General features: G+C 45.9%; 1 protein-coding gene across 1 annotated transcript in view; it reads left to right on the forward strand.

The window, feature by feature from the left end:
- LOC139264338 (doublecortin domain-containing protein 2-like) overlaps positions 1-17,593 on the forward strand; it is a 331,073-nt gene that overhangs the window by 287,164 nt on the left and 26,316 nt on the right. Inside the window, exon 10 of the mRNA XM_070880624.1 lies at positions 13,833-14,558. Coding sequence (XP_070736725.1) covers positions 13,833-14,558 — 726 coding nt within the window. The remainder of the gene's footprint in view (positions 1-13,832; positions 14,559-17,593) is intronic.

The raw sequence follows: 17,593 nt of genomic DNA on the forward strand, positions 1-17,593 counted from the left end.
AAATTGGCTAATTTTTTGATTACATATTGAAATACTCCTCATACAACTACTGGTAGAACACCAGCAGAGTTGTTTCTCAAACGATAGCCACGAACCAGATTCTCGTTGTTAGAACCAAATTTGGCACAGTCCGTAGAAGAGACACAATTAAGACAGAAAAAGAATCATGATAGAGGTAGAGTAAAAGAGAGAAGTGTGAAATTAAACCAGAAGGTGTGAGTGAAGAACCATCACCATAAATGGGTAAAGTGGTTACCAGGAAGAGTGGTGAAGATATGTGGTCCTCGCACATATTTGGTAAAGATGTTTGATAATGGACAGGTTAGGTTTGTTCATATTGATCATATTTTACCGACAGACATGGAATGAGTTGAAGATGGGAATGATTCAATTATTTCTGACTCATCAGATAGTTTTGATACACCAGTAGCAAATCCTATATCCAATGTACTGGAAACAAATCCAGGAGAGAATCAGAATGAAAGTTTGAGTCCGAGTCAGGACAACAAAGAGCCTGTAGTTAGAGTGAGTTCAAATGAAAATCAAGGAAATTCCGTGGAGGAAAACGTTTCTCGGGATGAACCTCGAATGAGTTTAGATTCGACACCATGTTTGGAAGGTTCTGTTCGAGAGCGAAGGTATCCTCTTCGAAACAGAAAACAAGTGGTAAAGTTAAATTTGTAAATATGAAAAAAATAAGTTTATATCCTGTGTTATGTATAAACACGAAAGTTATGTATGATGTTTGTTATAATAACTTTTTCATTAAGGAGGGAGAAGTGTAATGTCTGTAAGCTTGTAGTGTTTGTAGCTCCACACTGTGGATGTGGACGTATTGTATACTGCAACTGCAGAGTTAATAATAATCAGAACCAGGCAGATTCCGGAGGCTTCCGAGAGAGCTGCCTGCCATGTAGGAAACTGTGTGTGCCGTGCTCTGTGAATATATCACACTATATGTTAATTTAAAAGAAAAAAACTTAGCCCACAATCACTGCCAATCCCTTACCTGCCTTACCTGTGATGTCACACTGCAGAGTTCTTGCCACCTGGAGCCATGTGATCTCCTGGGAGATGCAAAAAAAACAGATAAAAACCTCGGTCAATTGGGGAAAAAAATCCGGGAAAATTCCTCTCCGACCCAACCAGGCGATGGAAACTAGTCCAGGGGATCACACTGACCGTGTTAGATTCCTTGAAGTTTCAGGTCTGCTGGGGCTTTTATTCCCACTCTCGGGCTTCGGTGTGCTCCCGTTCAGGTACGCCGCCACTCTGCAGAAAAAGTTAGGAAAAACAAGGCAAAGCAACACCTCCCGCCCCCACTTCACCAAACTTTCCCACTTAGCAAACTCTCAGGTTTCCCACTAGGAGCTGCTGCACTCCGTGCTACCAACACACAGCCCTCGGTTTTTAAACTGCTTGTGGCTCAGATGAGTCACCATTGGTCAGCTGTTTAAAGAACCGATTTTAACTAGTTTTAACTAACTGGCTAGTTAGCAAACTACTGGAGAGCTAGCTAGTTTGTCTCTGCTTAAGCCTGGAAGAATCCTAAATATTTAACTGCTAATCTTACGTAGAAGCTACTAGCAATTGCCACAAGCCTCCAAATGGATTAAAAGAGATTAACCCTCAAGACTCTCCCACTTACCAAACTCTCATGTTTCCAACTCTGAGCACTCTGTGACTTCACAAATGAATACCATGGCAACCCAGAGCAGCTGGGATTGATTCCATTTTGCGATTCCACATTTTAGACATCTTCGTGCAGGTTGAATTCCAAGGACTGCATTTTATTATTTTAGAAATATTTGCGTCAAATCTTAGAAACCAATTCCTGGATCGTTTGTTATATTCTAAGCATCTCTTGTCAGTAAATTTTCCTAACTGTCTGCTAAAGATTATTAATGGCTTTCAGTTATAAGCTGCATTTTCTAAGTAATCAATCTTTGAATAATTCGATATATCCTGAAGGTGGTGGGGTGGGGGGAGCGGGGAGTTGGTTGTTCAGCTGTGATCCCGAATTAAGATGATTTAATGTGAAAACAAATCTCACGTCATTTTTTTTGCTAATATGTTAATGAATGATTTTCTTCTTGTGTCTACTCACAGTCTGAAATCAAATTTTGACCTTGAACGACTCCCTGAGTTTACTCCCATATTTTTCCTTGATTAATTAACAGAGCTGCTTTGCAGAGATTTTTAATTCACATCAGCGCTAAACAATCTTCGCAGGTTTAGATGAATTGCAAGAACATCCTGTTCCATCTCACGAGAACAAGTTCAGTGTGTGGCTTGCACCTTCAGCTTTTGCTCTTGCTGCCTCTGGGTTGCCATGGTATTCATTTGTGAAGTCATGTGACCTAAACTACTCAACTGTGAAGTGGTGCTGTGATGATTTGTGAGCCCACACAAGCTCTGCAAACTGCTTGAGATTGGGTGAGGTTATGCCACAGTCACGAAAGACAGAATATATTAATCAGACAAAAAAGACAAGATTTTTGAAATGTGCAGCTGCCTTCTAATAATGCAGGTGTCACAATATCACAGGCTTTCAAAATGCTTGTCAAAATATGTTACATTTTTTTATTGTCGGCCATACATTTTTACGACTGCTCCCCTCTCCCAAAATTCAGATTTTCACAAGATTCAAAATCAGCTTCAAATAAATTAGAAAGAGATATGACCTTCCACAAGTTTGAATTTAAAATAGTTTGCAGCACTTGCCAGCATAGGAAAGCAATAGGGGTCCTTCAAACAAAAGGATAGTCAAACTATGTATAATGTATCAGATGCTTTTTATGGGCTGGATTTTACTAACCTCGGCAGTTCAGTAGCGGGCGACATTGGTGGCGGGTCCCGGCCTCGCTGCTGGCTCCAGCCTGCTGTCCCAAATGATTTTCCCCTGATTGGGCTTGCTAAGACCTCCCAGCGCATTTCCCAGTAAATTGAAGGAAGCGGGTCTGATGATGTCATTTGATGATGTGTTATCAGACGGTTTCCTTAAAGGGACCATGCGCAAATTAATTTTGACATTTGTGGTGTCTGTGTTCTACAGCATTGAGGTGCTGCAAACACTGACAAGCACTGCACAGAGGTGCAGGACTGCACCCAGGCTCTCCCATGACTCCCTCCATATACTTATGGGGGGGGAGTCACAGCACATAGGGAGGTTCTCTTCCCTTCCAATGGGCGGAAGAGACTTACCCAGGAGACCAACACGGCCTGGTTGCAAATTGCACAGGAGGACACGAGCAGGGATGTCGTCAGGAGGACCTGGCTGCAGTGGCACAAACCTTTCAATGATCTCAGTAGATAATGAAATGTTACTGCAAAGCCACAAACAACCTCATCCTGCTGTGCCACTCATCACACACCCATCACTCTGCCTTCCCTACCTTACTCCTGCACATCCTTACTCACACCAACTTGCCTTGCAGCTCCACCCATCCGTCTCTATCTACATTATTACTTCCCCATCTCACTAGCTACCCCTCAAACTCATCCTCATCCTAGCCCAATTATACCAACTAACAACACACAAGGGTAGGCACTTGAGTGTTTTAGCCAATGTTCATGTAAAGTTTCTGCTAATGTGCTGTCAAACATTGAAATCTAAATTTCAACCCTTTGCCTTCTTGGACAGACTTGTGTGCACCTTTGGAATTGGTTTAGTGAGTTGCAGAGAATGGTGAGACATAATGCCTCCCCCCCCCCCAACCCACCCCTCCCTCCTACTGCAATGCTGATGAGCATGAAAGGAATGTTTTAGGTATTGCAGGAATGCTTTATGGTGTTGGTGTAGTGTGGTGCCAACCTGGCGCATCATGTGGCAGCCAGGGTGTACAGCAAGTAAAGTAAATCTGGCAATGGTGAAGCCATCTCTGGCGTCCCGGGCAGCAGTGTGGTCGGGTGCTGATGCCCTCTGTCCTGTGCAGCATCAATTGATTGTGGAGAAGGTTTGTACTGCTGGTGTGCCTGATGCTGGGGCTGATCATGGTGGGATTCTGAGGACCAAGTTAAGACAATATTAACCAGACCCATTCTGATCTAATATATGGCAGGTGAACTTGAGATGACAGAAGCAATCTATCAATGGTGTGTGAGGTTGTTCCAGTGAGGTAAAACTGGATAGAGAGTTTGCACCAAACACTTGCAACCTGCTAAAAGTTCAATCTGTCTTCCAAATGCAGTAAGCAACAGCTTTTGAGCTTAGAAAGTGAACAGCTGTGAGATGGAAACTTTTATAGCACAGTTCCAGCTCTCAAGTAATGAGATGATTCCATGGCCACTCACCTGCCACCCTGCTTGCCTAACGTGATCCCCAAGCAGTGTGGACCCCGTAGCCGACCTGGTAAACTCTGAAGGTGAGCTGAAAATAGTTGTTAATCCTCTGTTAACAAGGTCATACTGATCTGAATTGGCTCCCCCGCTGCTGTGTGTCGGGCTGCCAAGTGCTGACAGTCCCGACATTTGGGAAAGGCGCGTAGTGGCGGGTTGACCGCAGGGTCCCGCCCTGCTGTCAAAAAAAATGTTTTTTCTACCCAACCTGCCATCAATCACACCAACTGACCCTCCTGGAAAATTTGCCCCTATATTTCATTAGGATGATTTTGCAACTCCCAAACAATGCCGTTTTATATAGCTTGAGTTTATGAATAAATCACAATGTTTAACAAATTTGCACCAGGAATAATATTCTGAAACGTGCTCCAGGTAAATTTTTTTCTACCTACCCCACAGTCGTGTCTAACCAGACCATGCATTTAGATGGCCCATCCCTCGCACTATTTGATAACCTCAGCCTAATCAGAGAGCGTTTCCCAACACTGATGACTCGTTCATTCATTCATTCATAGGCGGTCCCTCGAACGAGGAAGACTTGCTTCCACGTGAGTTCTCAGGTGTTTCAATGAAGGATCCAATGTTCCAGTCCTGAACTCCAATTGAGGAAGTGGAAGATGCCTGTGCGTGGATTTTTTTTAATGTGTGGTGACCGTTGCACACCAGCTACCACATGGGCTTGACAAAGCTAGGCCTTCATCCAGTGGCAAGGGTTAATCAAAAAATCTGCAAAAGGATATATACAGGCTAAGTGAGTAGATAAAAATTTGGCAGATGGAGTATAATGCTGGAAAGTGTGAGGTCATGCACTGTGGCAGAAAAAAAATCAAAGAGCAAGTTATTATATAAATGGAGAAAGATTGCAAAGTGCTGCAAAACAGCGGGACCTGGGGATACTCGTGCATGAAACACAAAAGGATAGTATGCAGGTACAGCAAGTGATCAGGAAGGCCACTAGAATCTTGGCCTTTATTGCAAAGGGGATGGAGTATAAAAGCAGGGAAGTCTTGCTACAGTTATACAGGGTATTGGTGAGGCCACACCTAGGGTACTGCATGCAGTTTTAGTTTCATACTTACGAAAGGATATACTTGCTTTGGAGGCAGTTCAGAGAAGCTTCACTAGGTTGATTCCGGAGACGAGGGGGTTGACTTCTGAGGAAAGGTTGAGTAGGTTGGGCCTCTACTCATTGGAAATCAGAAGAATGAGAGGTGATTTTATCAAAACGTATAAGATTATGAGGGGGCTTGACAAGGTGGATGCAGAGAGGATGTTTCCGCTGATAGGGGAGACTAGAACTAGAGGGCATAATCTTAGAATAAGGGGCCCCCATTTAAACTGAGATGAGGAGGAATTTCATAGAAACATAGAAAATAGGTGCAGGAATAGGCCATTCGGACTTTCGAGCCTGTACCACCATTCAATAAGATCATGGCTGATCATTCACCTCAGTACCCCTTTCCTGCTTTCTCTCCATACTCCTTGATCCCTTTAGCCGTAAGGGCCATATCTAACTCCCTCTTGAATATATCTAATGAACTGGCATCAACAACTCTCTGCAGTAGGGAATTCCACAGGTTAACAATTCTCTGAGTGAAGAAGTTTCTCCTCATCTCAGTCCTAACTGGCTTACCCCTTATCCTTAGACTATGTCCCCTGGTCCTGGACTTCCCCAACATCGAGAACATTCTTCCTGCATCTAACCTGTCCAGTCCCGTCAGAATTTTATATGTTTCTATGAAATCCCCTCTCATTCTTCTAAACTCCAGTGAATACAGGCCCAGTCGATCCAGTCTCTCCTCATATGTCAGTCCTGCCATCCTGGAAATCAGTCTGGTGAACCTTCGCTGCACTCCCTCAATAGCAAGAATGTCCTTCCTCAGATTAGGAGACCAAAACTGAACACAATATTCCAGGTGAGGCCTCCCTGAGGCCCTGTACAACTGCAGTAAGACCTCCCTGCTCCTATACTCAAATCCCCTAGCTATGAAGGCCAACATACCATTTGCCTTCTTCACCGCCTGCTGTACCTGCATACCAACTTTCAATGACTGATGTACCATGACCCCCAGGTCTCGTTGCACCTCCCCTTTTCCTAATCTGCCGCCATTCAGATAAGATTCTGCCTTCGTGTCTTTGCCACCAAAGTGGATAACCTCACATTTATCCATATTATACTGCATCTGCCACGTGTTTGCCCACTCACCTAACCTGTCCAAGTCACCCTGCAGCCTTTTAGCGTCCTCCTCACAACTCACACCACCACCCAGCTTAGTGTCATCTGTAAACTTGGAGATATTACACTCAATTCCCTCATTCAAATCATAATGTATATTGTAAATAGCTGGGGTCCCAGCACTGAGCCCTTTGGCACCCCACTAGTCACTGCCTGCGATTCTGAAAAGGACCTGTTTATCCCGACTCTCTGCTTCCTGTCTGCCAACCAGTTCTTCTCTGAGGGTTGTAAATCTGTCGAATTCGCTGCCTCAGAGATCTGTGGAAGCTGCGACATTGAATAAATTTAAGACAGAAATAGACAGTTTCTTAAACGATAAGGGGATAAGGGGTTATGGGGAGTGGGCAGGGAAGTCGACCTGAGTCCATGATCGGATCAGCCATGATCATATTGAATGGCGGAGCAGGCTTGAGTGGCCGTATGGCCTACTCCTGCTCCTATTTCTTATGTTCTTATGTTAACCAGGACGACTGGAGACCTGCTGTGCTGCACGGACCTAGTGCGCGCACACATTGCAGTGTGGGCAGGCCCTGCTGCCCCTGGGCCCTCATTCACTGCACCTCTGCCACGATCTCTTGCTGTTCCTCCGCCACAAACATTTGCCGCACCTCCGCCACGATCCCTCACCGCTCCTCCGCCACAAAAACACTCGCTGTACCTCCGTCACGATCACCCACCAAATCTCAGCCACAATCCCTCACCAGTCCTCCGCCCCGATCACTTGTGGCAAGTCCGCCACGACCTTCCTGCTCATCTTCTGTACCAGGGCTCCGCCGATGTTCCTGCCAACGCTCCAAACGGCGACCTGGGTCCTGATACGTCACCCAGTCGTCCACCTTGGAGCCGTCGCACATTTGTGTCAGCTCGTGCTAGAAGCTGCAGTGGCATGCTCCAGCTCTTTTTATAGCCCCGACCTGTGGAGATGTTCCCTCGCAGGTCGGGGTGGCCCACGATCATCAGGAACAGCATGACATTTATACTTTTCTCTTATATGCATATTGTAATCCTGTTCCTGACTGACTTGTTCTCAACTTTCTTATACTTACATACTGCACAGTATAATTACTGTAATATGCTAGTGAATGGCCTGTGGGCTTGTCCCAGACAGTTGATGAATGCAAGTTTTTTAATGTCCTCTTAGGCAGTCCCTCGGAGTCGAGGATGACTTGCTTCCACACTCACATGAGTTCTAAGGTGGCGGATGAGCCTGATACGGGAACTACAGACTCTGTCACAGGTGGGGCAGGTGGTGGTTGAAGGGACGGGTGGGTGGGGTGCTTGGTTTGTCGTACGCTCCTTCCGTTGTCTGTACTTGACTTCCACTGACTTCCTCGTGCTCCCGACAAAGAGATTCAAAGTGTTCGGCGCCTTCCCGAATGCTGCTTCTCCACAGATGAGTGACAGAATTAGAGAAGTGAGTTCAGAAACTCTCTCCACAGCACCACCAATGTGGCCACATCATGTACTACACTGTGACAGCTGATCATCATCATAGGCAGTCCCTCGGAATCAAGGAAGACTTGCTTCCATTTTTAAAATGAGTCCTTAGGTGGCTGAACAGTCCAATACGAGAGCCACAGTCCCTGCCACAGGTGGGACAGACAGTCGTTGAGGGTAGGGGAGGGTGGGACAGCTTTGCCGTGCGTTCCTTCCGCTGCCTGCGCTTGTTTTCTGCATGCACCCGGCGATGAGACTCGAGGCGTTCAGCGCCCTCCTGGATGCACTTCCTCCACTCTTTGGTCAGGGACTCCCAGGTGTCGGTGGGGATGCCGCACTTTATCAGGGAGGCTTTGAGGGTGTCCTTATAACGTTTCCTCTGTCCACCCTTGGCTCGTTTGCCATGAAGGAGTTCTGAGTAGAGCGCTTGCTTTGGGAGTCTTGTGTCTGGCATGCGGACAATGTGGCCTGCCCAGTGGAGCTGATCAAGTGTGGTCAGTGCTTCAATGCTGGGGATGTTGGCCTGGTTGAGGACGCCAGGGGATTTGCATGATCTTGCAAAGGCATCGTTGATGGTATTTCTCCAGCGACTTGAAGTGTCTACTGTACATGGTCCATGCCTCTGAGCCATACAGGAGGGCGGGTGATAGATTTGAGGGGCTGGTCTTCGAACACTCTTTTCCTCAGGTGGCCGAAGGCTGCGCTGGTGCACTGGAGGCGGTGTTGAATCTCCTCATCAATGTCTGCTTTTGTTGCTAAGAGGCTCCCGAGGTGTGGGAAATGGTCCACGTTGTCCAGGATTGCGCCGTGGATCTTGATGACTGGGGGGCAGTGCTGTGCGACGAGGACAGGCTGGTGGAGGACCTTTGTCTTACGGATGTTTAGCCTAAGGCCTATGCTTTCATTTGCCTCAGAGGGCAATTGGGCTCATACAGCAGTGCCTGGTCTCCAATCATGTTGGACCCACTTGCCACTGGACCAAGACCTTGCTCAGCTAAGCCCATGTGGTGGCCGGTATGCAACGTTAAAAGAACTCCTGCACAGGCATCTTTCCACTCTATTAATATGAAGTTCGGAACTCCAACAGCAACAGGCCGGAACATCGCACCGCCATAGTTGCCCGGGAAATTAAACGCTTTGACATCGACATCGCTGCCCTAAGCGAGACCCGGCGGGCAGGGGAAGGCCAGCTCAAGGAACAAGGTGGAGGTTCCACCTTTTTCTGGAAAGGGAAACCAGAGGAAGAACACCGCCTTCACGGAGTCGGTTTCGCCATCAAAAACGAGCTGGTCGACTGCCTCAAAGACTCCTCCCGCCTCATGACTTTTCAACTCACGCAATCCCGTAACCAATGCACCACAGTCATCAGTGCGTACGCCCCAACACTCAATGCAATGGATGAGACCAAAGAAAGTTTTTACTCCAACCTCAAAAAAGCCCTGTCCCGCGTCCCCACGGGCGACAAACTGATCCTCCTAGGTGACTTCAACGCCAGGGTCGTCAAAGACACACTCCTCTATGGAGGGGTGATTGCAGAGAGGAGGGAGGGAATATTGTGTTCCTAACACAGATGAGGCTGCACACAGGGAGGTTAAAGTAACAGTGACCTCAGTTTTTAATAAGACACTCCAGAGTGAGGAACAGGCCTTAGGGGCCGGCTTATATACAGTGCTCCCAAGGGATGCTGGGATCCCTTGGGACTTCAGAGGATGAGCTTCCTGGTGGCGGAACATGGGAGTGCATGCTTTACAGATGCACGACAGGGAAAGTCAACTCCAGTGGTACCCTACTCCTGACAAAATGTCTAGAACGAGACAGCTGATATGGCAAAATTGAATAAACAATATTAACGTAACAATGTACAATGGTAAATGTTTGCAAAAAAGTGTGATGAAAAATTGTGACAATAAGAAGGAAGGTTTGGCAACAGGGAATCTAATGTAGACATTATTGACTTGTTCAATATAACGACTTATTTTACGTCCACTTCAGTTGCTCATTGAAGGACAGAAGTGTTATACATAATGGGGCCAAAATTGCTCCCCTCCTTAAAGTCTATTACCACTTCTAAGAGGGCAGTAAGGCCTTTCCGATTGGGGGCAGGGGGATGGGCCAACCCATCAGAAATAGCCCCTAGGTCGAGAGTGGTGGAAACTGGTTTCTGCCCCACCCATGTTCCCGCCCCATAAGGGAAGCTACCAGTGGGTGGGTGGCACGTCCATCCTTAAAGGGGAGGGCACTCTGTCACGGCCGCCATTTTATTTTAATTGTTGGCCGAATCTAAAGTCGGTCCAACAATGGCGGCCATGGTTTCAGCCTCTTGGGTATTTGGGCCACTGCCCTGGCCGAAACCTTCCCTGGTGACCCAGTGGGCACCACTAAAGTGGCTGCAGAGTGCGCAATGGCCCTCCCTTTTAAGTGAAGAGAAGGGACTTTGCTACGCATCAGCGCAACGCGACACGTCCGCTTCGTGCTGACGATACCACCTGCCTTCCGCCCCGCTCCCGACCCACATCTGCCACTCAGCCACCCCAAACACCGACCAGACAAATAAAATATTAGAGGCCAATTTCCCTCTATTTTCCGCCCCATGGATTGGGGTAGAGAGTAAGCATTTATTTCTAAATGTGCACCCCATTTGGGGCTGAGGGCAATTTCGGCCCTAATATATCCGACTGCTAAAATGAAGTTGTGTCTTTTTAAAGTTGTTAATTTTAAATCTGAGATTGATAGCTTTTTATTAACCAAAGACATTAAGGGATGTGGGGCAAAGGTAGGTATATGGAGTTAGGTCGCAGATCGGCTATGATCTCATTGAATGGTGGAACAGGCTCGAAGGGCTGAGTGGCCTACTCCTGTTCCTATGTTCATGGGAGAGGCAAAAAAAACAGGGCTAATAATGGGGACAAATAACTCTGGGAAAATCTTCCCTGATCTCCTAATTGCTCTTTTGCTTTCCTGAATGACACCAGTCCAGGAGATCACATTTACCTGGCTTAAGGCATTTGTTAATCGACTTACATAGAAACAAAGAAAATAGGTGCAGGAGTAGGCCATTCGGCCCTTCGAGCCTGCACCACCATTCAATGGGTTCATAGCTGAACATGTAACTTCAATACCCCATTCCTGATTTCTCGCCATACCCCTTGATCCCCCTAGTAGTAAGGACTACATCTCACTCCTTTTTGAATATAGTTAGTGAATTGGCCTCAACAACTTTCTGTGGTAGAGAATTCCACAGGTTCACCACTCTCTGGGTGAAGAAGTTTCTCCTTATCTTGGTCCTAAATGGCTTACCCCTTATCCTTAGACTGTGACCCCTGGTTCTGGACTTCCCCAACATTGGGAACATTCTTCCTGCATCTAACCTGTCTAAACCCGTCAGAATTTTAAACGTTTCTATGAGATCCCCTCTCATTCTTCTGAACTCCAGTGAATACAAGCCCAGTTGATCCAGTCTTTCTTGATATGTCAGTCCCGCTATCCCGGGAATCAGTCTGGTGAGCCTTCGCTGCACTCCCTCAATAGCAAGAATGTCCTTCCTCAAGTTAGGAGACCAACTGTACACAATACTCCAGGTGTGGCCTCACCAAGGCCCTGTACAACTGTAGCAACACCTCCCTGCCCCTGTACTCAAATCCCCTCGCTATGAAGGCCAACATGCCATTTGCTTTCTTAACCGCCTGCTGTACCTGCATGCCAACCTTCAATGACTGATGTACCATGACATCCAGGTCTCATTGCACCTCCCCTTTTCCTAATCTGTCATAATAGTCTGTCTCTTTGTTTTTACCACCAAAGTGGATAACCTCACATTTATCCACATTATACTTCATCTGCCATGCATTTGCCCACACACCTAACCTATCCAAGTCACTCTGCTGCCTCATAGCATCCTTCTCGCAGCTCACACTGCCACCCAACTTAGTGTCATCCGCAAATTTGGAGATACTACATTTAATCCCCTCGTCTAAATCATTAATGTACAATGTAAACAGCTGGGGCCCCAGCACAGAACCTTGTGGTACCCCACCAGTTACTGCCTGCCATTCTGAAAAGTACCCATTTACTCCTACTCTTTGCTTCCTGTCTGCCAACCAGTTCTCAATCCATGTCAGCACACTACCCCCAATCCCATGTGCTTTAACTTTGCACATTAATCTCTTGTGTGGGACCTTGTCGAAAGCCTGCTGAAAGTCCAAATACACTCCCTTGTCCACTCCACTGGAAACATCCTCAAAAAATTCCAGAAGATTTGTCAAGCATGATTTCCCTTTCACAAATCCATGCTGACTTGGACCTATCATGTCACCTCTTTCCAAATGCGCTGCTGTGACATCCTTAATAATTGATTCCATCATTTTACCCACTACCGATGTCAGGCTGACCAGTCTATAATTCCCTCCTTTCTTTCCCTCCTTTTTTAAAAAGTGGGGTTACATTGGCTACCCTCCACTCCATAGGAACTGATCCAGAGTCTATGGAATGTTGGAAAATGACTGTCAATGCATCCGCTATTTCCAAGGCCACCTCCTTAAGTACTCTGGGATGCAGTCCATCAGGCCCTGGGGATTTATCTGCCTTCAATCCCATCAATTTCCCCGACACAATTTCCCGACTAATAAGGATTTCCCTCAGTTCCTCCTCCTTACTAGACCCTCTGACCCCTTTTATATCCGGAAGGTTGTTTGTGTCCTCCTTAGTGAATACCGAACCAAAGTACTTGTTCAATTGGTCTGCCATTTCTTTGTTCCCAGTTATGACTTCCCCTGATTCTGACTGCAGGGGACCTATGTTTGTCTTTACTAACCTTTTTCTCTTTACATATCTATAGAAGCTTTTGCAGTCCATTTTAATGTTCCCTGCAAGCTTCCTCTCTTACTCTATTTTCCCGGCCCTAATCAAACCCTTATGTATGATGCGATCTCTGGCCCAACCAAGAACCGGTCCAGCTATTGACCGCTGTTGATATTAACGGATGAATGTTTATCAAGTTGATATGTCATTCCCCTCTGCACTATTTTAATGGAGGCATGAATCTACAGGCAACTCTCGATTATCCGGGTCCCTCGGGGATTGGGCTATGCCGGATAAACGATTTCTCCGTTAGAACGAGTTGACATTACAGTTAATGCTTACAGTACGGCAGGTGTGCTCTAACCAATAGCTGTAACATTTCTTCTAATCCTTGAATTCTAGTCTTCTTGATCTAAAGACCATTAGGCTTGTTGATTACTTCCTGTAACTGTTTGTGGCATTTTAATGAATTATGAGAGGCAGTGGAACTGCGTGGGAGCAGCAGCGGGAGCTGAGGCAAGGTGGAGCGCTTAAAAGCAGCGCTGCAAGTGCATGCTCGGCAGAGGCAGTGGACCTGTGTGCAAGCAGCAGCGGGAGCTGAGACACGGCAGAGCGCTTAAATGCAAGATTCAACAGGCAACATTCGAAAGGAACATTAGAGTTTCAAAATTACGTCACACACAAGGAATTTTAAATGCCATTACAACGGTTTCCCATTGCATCCGTGTGCGGATAATCAAGAGTTGCCTGTATTTACTTTTAAATGAATTAGTACCTCCATTAATATAGTCAACAGTAGAATGTTACATGCATGTATTAAGCATTTATCCACCAGTAATTTCTAGCCTTTACTTTTTAACTAGCTGTTTTGTGCATCCTTTGTGGCAGTCACTTGTTGTAAGATGCGAGTATTTGTTGAGTAGTAACTAATCTGGCTCTCCAATTGTCGATCAATGAGGCTGATGAGGTGTTTCAGTTTATTGTATGTTGTTTTCACTAATCGCTTTTTTACTTTCCTCAGAGGCCTGCAGAGACTGTAGATGAGGAGGTGAACACAGAAGAGCTGTGTAAAGAAGAAAGTAGCCACGAAGGAGATGGAGATTTCCAAAATGTAGAGCGGGAAATTTGTAATAATGTGTTTTATAAAGAAGAGATCCTTACGATTCGTCACGTAGAAGAAGATCTTCCTCAGCATGATCTTGCTCATAAAGAAGAGAAGACCGGTGAAGAAAGTGAAAGCGATCATCAGGTCGAAGAAGAAATTGCTGACCCTGCAGATGATGAGGAGAGCGATACTGATGAAATGGAACGGAGTCATGAAGATAAATATTTTGATCAGCATGGTCTTCCTAAGACTGGAGAAGAAGGTGAAATTGATCATCAGGTAGAAGAAGAAATTCCTGACCCTGCAGAAGAAGAGGAGGAAGATACTGATCAAACAGAAAAGAGTCATGAAGATAAATATTTTCACCAGCATGATCTTTCTAATAAAAAAGAGAAGACTGGCAAAGAAAGTGAAATTGATCATCAGGTAGAAGAAGAAATTCTTGACCCTGCAGAAGAAGAGGAGGAAGACACTATTCAAACAGAAAAGAGTCATAAAGATAAATATTTTCATCGCATAGAAGATGATTTCCAAAAAGAAGACTTGCATCAGGAATCGGAAGACAGTTCTGCAGAAGAAGAGACCCCACTAGAAGAGATTGAGAAAGAAAATGAAATGATTCCTACAGAAAAACATAGCAAGGTAATGAGATTTTGATAGTTCTGTTTTGTGTTATGACAGAGTTTTCACTTTATGTAAGACACTTGAGAAGCACAAAGATGACCATTGACGAGTGTTTTAAATAGATAGAGATTTGTTTATTTTTGAATATCGAGAACCATAGAAAGTGTTTGCTAACATGAGATAGTTTAATATCCTGCCTAGGGCAAAAGATGCATCTCCAATACTCACATTCCATTGGAAAGTTATTTAAAAAAAAATACCTAAGCCGTGAAATTGGGAGGTTTATCACTGGCCATTAAGACTGGTTTTGTTGAAAAATGGCAGCCGCTTCGCTTGTTTCTAGCGCAGATCACGGGGGCTGCGATTTTGGGGAGGCCAGCAGCGTTGTCGTTGCCTGCGCTCGACGCCCACAGTTAAGTCATCCAGATCGTGATGTCAATTGGCGTGCAATGCCTGAATTGATGCACAACTGTGATTTTCACCGCTCTTGACCACCCGCTCCACTACAGCAGTATGTGCAGCAGTACTACAGGGGCACTGCCAGCGCTTCTTAAAGGGAGACACACACCTTTCGGGTAAGTTTCGATTTTACCTTTTGGACTTTGTTTTTTACATTTTATTGGAGAAGTGGCTTGGTGCAATACATTTAAAAAGCTGTTCAAGTGTGCAGGGAGTGCTGCTGGATGCTTGCAAGGCTTTGGATGTTAAAGGAAGGCTTCTGAGAACACACCTTGCTCACAGACCTGGGTGCTCTAGTTGCAGTCCGCCTTGGGTTGCAACATCACATGGAGATGAAGCAGAGGTAGCAAAGGGGACAAGTTGCTCGCAGAGGGAAAAGGGGAGGATGCAGAAGGGGAGGACGCAGAAAGGGAGGAAGCAGAAGGAAGGAGGCAATTCAGACAGCTCCTTTCTGGGCAGGATATTCAGGATCAAATCATCCGCCTACAGTACCAGTGAACACAACCTCAATTGAGGTGGGGTTCGTGCATAGAGTACTGTGTGAAGCTAGTGGTGCAGTTGGTAGGAGATAGCTTTTGAAGATGCATTCACTGACTTAACTATTGATTTGAGGTCATGAAACTTCTTCGGGCACTGGAATCATGTCCTGGGGATGATACTGCTAGCAGTAACGGCCTTGGTGATTTGATCCCAGATCCTTCTTTCTGGTGGGCCTTCTGGCCTCCTGTGGGAAGAGGATCTCTCTTCCCTTTCCCTGATGTGTTGAGCCATTTGTGTTAGTGCTGAAGCATTTTTGCCATTTTTTATGTGCAGAAGGCAGTTCAGCTATAAGAGCTGTAGACTGCCTAGTTGTGAAGGATTTTAATTTTTTTTCAGATGGCAGTTCACCTTTAAGTACTGGAGACTGCCTTGAAACGAACTGCCTCGCTTTAAGGAAAGGCAGCCTCGTCCCAACGATGCAAACTTGGACCCCCTGCTGAGCACACAGCCTGTCAGCAGTGCGATAGTTACTAGGCTGTGCACTATAATCATTTAAATTATCAGCCAGTACCAAATTGATGTGCTGCCTGCGCTTTCTGAACAGGCGCGGGCATATCTCGCATCGCAGTGCCAGCGCCTATTTTTGGGCCTTATCGACTTTCCTGGTACAGGCAACTCTCAATTATCCGGGTCCCTCAGGGATTGGGCTATGCCGGGTAAACGATTTCTCCGTTAGAGCGATTGACATTATAAAGTTAAAACACGATGCCTTTCCGGGCCGAAAGGACTCCGAACACACCGGCCCGACACTTTCCCGGACTGAAAGGACTCCGAACGCAGCGGCCAGATGCCTTCCCGGGCCAAAAGGGCTCCGAACGCACTGGCCAGATGCCTTCCCGGGACGAAATTTTAAATCCCGTTACAATGGTTTCCCATTGGATCCGTGTGTGGATAATCAAGAGTTGCCTGTATAATTTCTGATGGGTGTTTACACGAGGAGCTGAAAGAACATTTCATCCACTGGTTAATCTCCTTGAGCCCTTGATGTGAGATATCATGGTACTGTGACCTTTAATCTCAAAGTGGAATCTTTGCAAGCTTTCTAATTAAGGAATCCTTGTGGGAAAGATGCAAAGGTTTCTCTTGTTTTACCATAGATATATAGTGCTTTATTCAGATAGTGCTGAGAGTACTATAGCCCTTAGCTAAGAACAGATTTTTTTTTTTTAATTGTGTAAGAAAATATCAGGCCATCAGTTAATATCAAAGCACTTACAACGTTCCTTCACTATAATTGGAAAGAATAAGGTCAGTTTCCCTCAGCTCTTCTTCCCCCAACCCTTCCCCTACCCGCGGGTTTAATTATTCACCTCTGCTTACTTGGATTACAACACTGCACTGAGTGATTTGAGGCAGAGGGAGGTAGCTGGGTTAGAATTGAGTGCTGTGATCTGTCTTCAGTCCTAAATCATTGCAGTGCTGTTATGTATGTAATAACTCGATAGACTGGATACTGTAAACTCACTCAGGTGCAAACCTGGCTCAACTTTATTCGGGCCCAAAGTGCCCACATTACATGGTGGCTTGCTTTATATGCCTTGTCCGCGCACACGTGCGTACAGCCCAATGACCTCTGACAGTGGCCCCCCCTGGTGGCTAGTAACCCCAAGCGTACATACATGACAACATCCCCCTTCAAGATCTTAGTATAAGTCTTTTTACAAGTTAAGACGGTCCGGGGCTTTCTGCTCACGAATTGATCGTCTCAGTTCAACTCCAGCTCTGGGCGAGCGTTCTGAGTCAGTTATGACTGGAGGCTAGGTAGCCGATCTGATGGGAGTGGCAATGATCATGTCAGAGATTGAAAGTCCAGATTCATTGATGACGGCAGAGTCCTCTGATGAATGAATATAGGTTGGTTGGTCACTGATCGTATCTTCCTCAACTTGTTCCAGTTCATCCGTGTGCCACAGCTTTATCTGATCAACATGTTTCCTGCATGTTTGCCTATTCTTGAGCATGACAGTAAACACTCTGTTACCCTCCTTGGCCATAACAGTACCGGCGACCCACTTGGGACGTTGACCATAATTTAGCACATACACAGGATCGTT

Source organism: Pristiophorus japonicus, chromosome 5, assembly GCF_044704955.1.
Source record: "Pristiophorus japonicus isolate sPriJap1 chromosome 5, sPriJap1.hap1, whole genome shotgun sequence".
NCBI classification, from domain to species: Eukaryota; Metazoa; Chordata; class Chondrichthyes; family Pristiophoridae; genus Pristiophorus; species Pristiophorus japonicus.